The 3,622-nt window shown below is 62.6% G+C and overlaps 1 protein-coding gene across 1 annotated transcript in view; it reads right to left on the reverse strand.

The window, feature by feature from the left end:
* TUT1 (terminal uridylyl transferase 1, U6 snRNA-specific) overlaps window positions 1-3,622 on the reverse strand; it is a 6,208-nt gene that overhangs the window by 1,503 nt on the left and 1,083 nt on the right. The window contains exons 4-9 of the mRNA XM_010571187.1: window positions 3,443-3,557; window positions 3,009-3,348; window positions 2,822-2,931; window positions 2,611-2,733; window positions 2,433-2,525; window positions 1,271-2,361 (exon numbers count right to left, since the gene is read on the reverse strand). Of these exons, the coding sequence (XP_010569489.1) occupies window positions 1,271-2,361; window positions 2,433-2,525; window positions 2,611-2,733; window positions 2,822-2,931; window positions 3,009-3,348; window positions 3,443-3,557 (1,872 nt within the window). The remainder of the gene's footprint in view (window positions 1-1,270; window positions 2,362-2,432; window positions 2,526-2,610; window positions 2,734-2,821; window positions 2,932-3,008; window positions 3,349-3,442; window positions 3,558-3,622) is intronic.

A 3,622-nucleotide genomic window follows, 5' to 3' on the forward strand; every position in this document is an offset into this window, starting at 1 on the left:
TTTTTAACCAATTTAAATCCCCACGGGGTGGGGTGCACCGTTCCCGGAGGCACTGCAATACCGGGACGATGCGCGGAGCGGAGGGAGCAAGCTCCGGGTCCAACTCCCGAGCCCAAAAATCCGTTTAATATAAAGTCCTCTCATCGAGGACGTATCAGATATTAAACTGATAAGAACAGATACTACACTTGATCTTAGCCAAAAGGCCGAGAAGCGATAACGACCCCTCCTCCGCCACCCCGCCACCCCCGACCCCCGCTCTCACACAACTCACGGTCACGATCCACCGACCCGCACCGACAGCCCCGCTCCCTCCCCGATCCTTCCCCGCACTGTCCCGCAATCTCTCGCCCGGATTTTCGGACCACCGACCCCCGAGAGACCCCCGGACTTCTCCTCATCGGGGCCTCCCGGGCCGCCCTTTGGAGCCCGTGGGTGCCCAAATTTGCGTATCCCCGCCTCCGGCTCCCATGCGCCACGCCCCCTCGCCGTTTCCCCGCCGCAACGCGATGGGCGTGCTGCGCACGGCAATTTGCATTCGCCCCGCCCCCCTTTCACGCCTAAACCGAGGCGATTTGCATATTCCGCGCCACGGCTGCTGCGATCTCCCTGCCCGGGGATTAAGGGGATGGAATTTAACCAGTGGAAAACTCCGGATTCTGGAGCCGGGAGGGAGTAACGCCGGGCACAAAGATGAACCGGCTGGACAGCCCCCCTGCAGAAAGGGATCTGGGTGTACTGGGGCAGGGCAGCAGGCTCAACGCGAGTCAGCTGAGAGGGCAAACCCCATCCCTGGGGGGGCATCAAACCCAGCAGAACCACCCGGTCCAGAGAGGGGATTGGAAAGAAAGAGGCTGAGGGGCAACCACATTGCGCTCTACATCTTCCTCAGAACAGAACGCAACAGCCCAGCTCTGACCACCTCAGGGCTGACCCAAAATGAAACAACAGCGGTTGAACGCCAACAGGCAACACAAAAATGAATCGAGCTTCCAGCCGACCTTGTGGTTGGAGTCCCCAGATTCCCTGACACTTGTAATAGGGAAACTTTAAGAAATAAAAACCTTGCCATGGGTCAAGGATGGAGTGCTGAAAGTGGTTTCTGTTTCTAACTTGCCTCTGCTTGCTCTTTTCCTGAGCTCTCCTTTCTTTCCCTTTCTCTCCCCCAAAAATCCCCACTGGGCACTCAACACGACCCCAGGAGACCCCACACCAGACACAGCTGCAAAACATATCATTTACTGCAAAAAACTCAGGATGTAGAAAATACCTCCCCGCCCCCTCCGTCCTGGGGTTCTGGGCACCCCGCAGGCTCCTGGCCCAGGCGTCGTCGCACTGTGGCAGGCAAAAAACTCCGCAAGAAGTGGAAAAAGTCCCGGAAAAGCGGGCTGGGGGGAACTGGGGAAGGGACGAGGCGCAGCAGCACACGCATCTCCTGACGCGTGCCGGCTGCCCGGGCACTGGCCTCGAAGCGCAGCAGCGGTTGCAGTGGCCGCTTGGTTCCTTCTTGCTGCACAATGGCCTCCGACACCTTCTGCTCCAGCTCCAGCGAGTCGCCATCCGGCCCCTCGGGGCCATCCCCATGCTGCAACTGTCGGCGTACGCGGCGTCGGCCCGTCCACACACGGTGCCAGACGGTGCAGCTCCAGTTTGCTGCCTCCTTGGGGACGTTCGTCCGCGGTCTTTTCTCGGCCGGGAGCGTGGTGCCATTTGTCGCCTTGGGCAGGTGACGCTTGGAGCCCACTGACAACAGCTCTGCTGCCGATGGCTCCTCCGCGTCTGATTCCGTAGGCAGCTCCTCAGATGGCGCTGAGTCCACTGGGAGCTTGGATTCCTCACTAGGAGCTCTCGGCAGCTTCCCCATGGCGCAGCTGCACTTGAGGACATCTCTCAAGATGAAGGCGATGGCGGCGCAGACCTCCCAGAACCAGGGGCCCCGACCACCGGGCTCCTGGCAGAGCTGTTGGGAGCTGCGGCCGGTGCCGTCCAAGGGAATAGAGATAAGGAAAGCGCCGGCGCTCGCTGCCCCTGGTTCCACCGCGCCTGGATGGAAGAGCCGCGTCAGTCCCCAGGCCCGGCCTTTGCTGGATTTGTGGCAGTACTGCAAGCTGCGGCAATACTTGGCTGCGTCGCGGCAGCAGCGCCCAAAACGCAATGCCGTCTTCTCATTGACATTGGCCGCTACGTTGTGGTTCAGCTCGAAGGGGTCCTGCACGTTGAGGGGTCCCAGCTTCAACCCATCGCTGGTCTCGGGGGCAGTGGGGGGCGGCAGCGGCAGCGCCTGGCCCTCCCGCAGTGAGATCACCTGCCCCGGGAAGTCGAAGTCCCCAAAAACGTGGAAGAACTCAGCCAGCAGCGAGCCTGTGGGAGTGAGCAGTGAGAGCAGTGCCAGGATTCCGGGACCCCCTCTGGACCCCCAGCCCAGCACTCACAGGGACTCTCGGTGTTGGTGCTGGGCTCCAGCGATGCCACATCCCGTGGGAAGCTGCAGTCCCACCCGGCCACAACGGCGTGGTCCTCATCCCCTGAAACAGAGCTGCCCTCAGAGGAGCACCGGCACAGCGGGACCACGAGCGAAAGGGGACAGAAGGACAGACGGAAGGACCCTACCTGCCAAATCACGCAAACGGGCGACGGTAGGCAGCACGGGGGGGCTGCGCGTCTGCAGGAAAAACAGCACCAGCAGCGTCAGGGCGTAGTTGTTGACGAGGGGTCCACCCCCAGAGGGGTTTCCTAGGGGAGATGGGGTCAGAGCTGCGCCCCAGGGGCTCACCGATGGGCCGGGCAGGACCCGGCCATGAGCACTGGCACCTGCCCTCACCTGCCAAACCCTGCTGCTTGGCCCAGAGCCGCACCGCGTAGACCAATGGCCGCACGCGCTCGTCCGCCTCGGCGCAAAGCTGCAGGAACCGCGTGTTGAGGAGCGCCAGCCTGCGGGAACAGAGGCGTCACAGGAGAAGGATGCATCACCGGAAACAGGGAGATCCCCCGGTCCCACACCCCCAGACCTGTTGTCGATGGAGATGTCGCCCGCCAGCCCCGACTGCTTGTGGCAGAACTTGACGACGGGGCGGCGGGCGGTGGGTACGGCCCGGACGCGGCGTACACCCGGCACACAGCGCCGCAGCACTGTTGCCACCAGCTCCAGCACCTCCGGCGCTGGCATCGCTGCCAGGTCGATATCGCTCAGGATGGAATCCTCAGCGCCGGAGCTGGATCCGGCCCCAGGAGCAACTCGTGTCGATGCCTGGAGGGATTTGGTCGGCTCCAGGTCCAGAAGCAAGTCTAGATCACAGCCACGGGTGTCAAAACCGTTGACGGAAGAGCCGAAGGGCATGACGGCACAGCCTGGGCGGGGAGAGACAAAGGGGCGTGTAGCAGGGACGTGGCCGCATTGTGTGAGGAACGTGGCGGCTGCGTGAGGCGGGAAGAGGAGATTTACCAGGGAAGAATTCGGTGAAGACCTCCTGGAAGAGCGTCACCAGGAGGTGCCGTACGCGGCGCTCGTCCTCGCTCAGCTCCAGCAGCCCCACCAGCTGCGACATCTGGGCATCCACCTGCGGAGACTGATGTCACTGTCTGTGCCAGGGTGCGTGTGTGTGTCCCCGCCCTTGGGAGACCC

Source organism: Haliaeetus leucocephalus, unplaced genomic scaffold, assembly GCF_000737465.1.
Source record: "Haliaeetus leucocephalus isolate CR32 unplaced genomic scaffold, Haliaeetus_leucocephalus-4.0 Scaffold309, whole genome shotgun sequence".
Classification (NCBI taxonomy): domain Eukaryota; kingdom Metazoa; phylum Chordata; class Aves; order Accipitriformes; family Accipitridae; genus Haliaeetus; species Haliaeetus leucocephalus.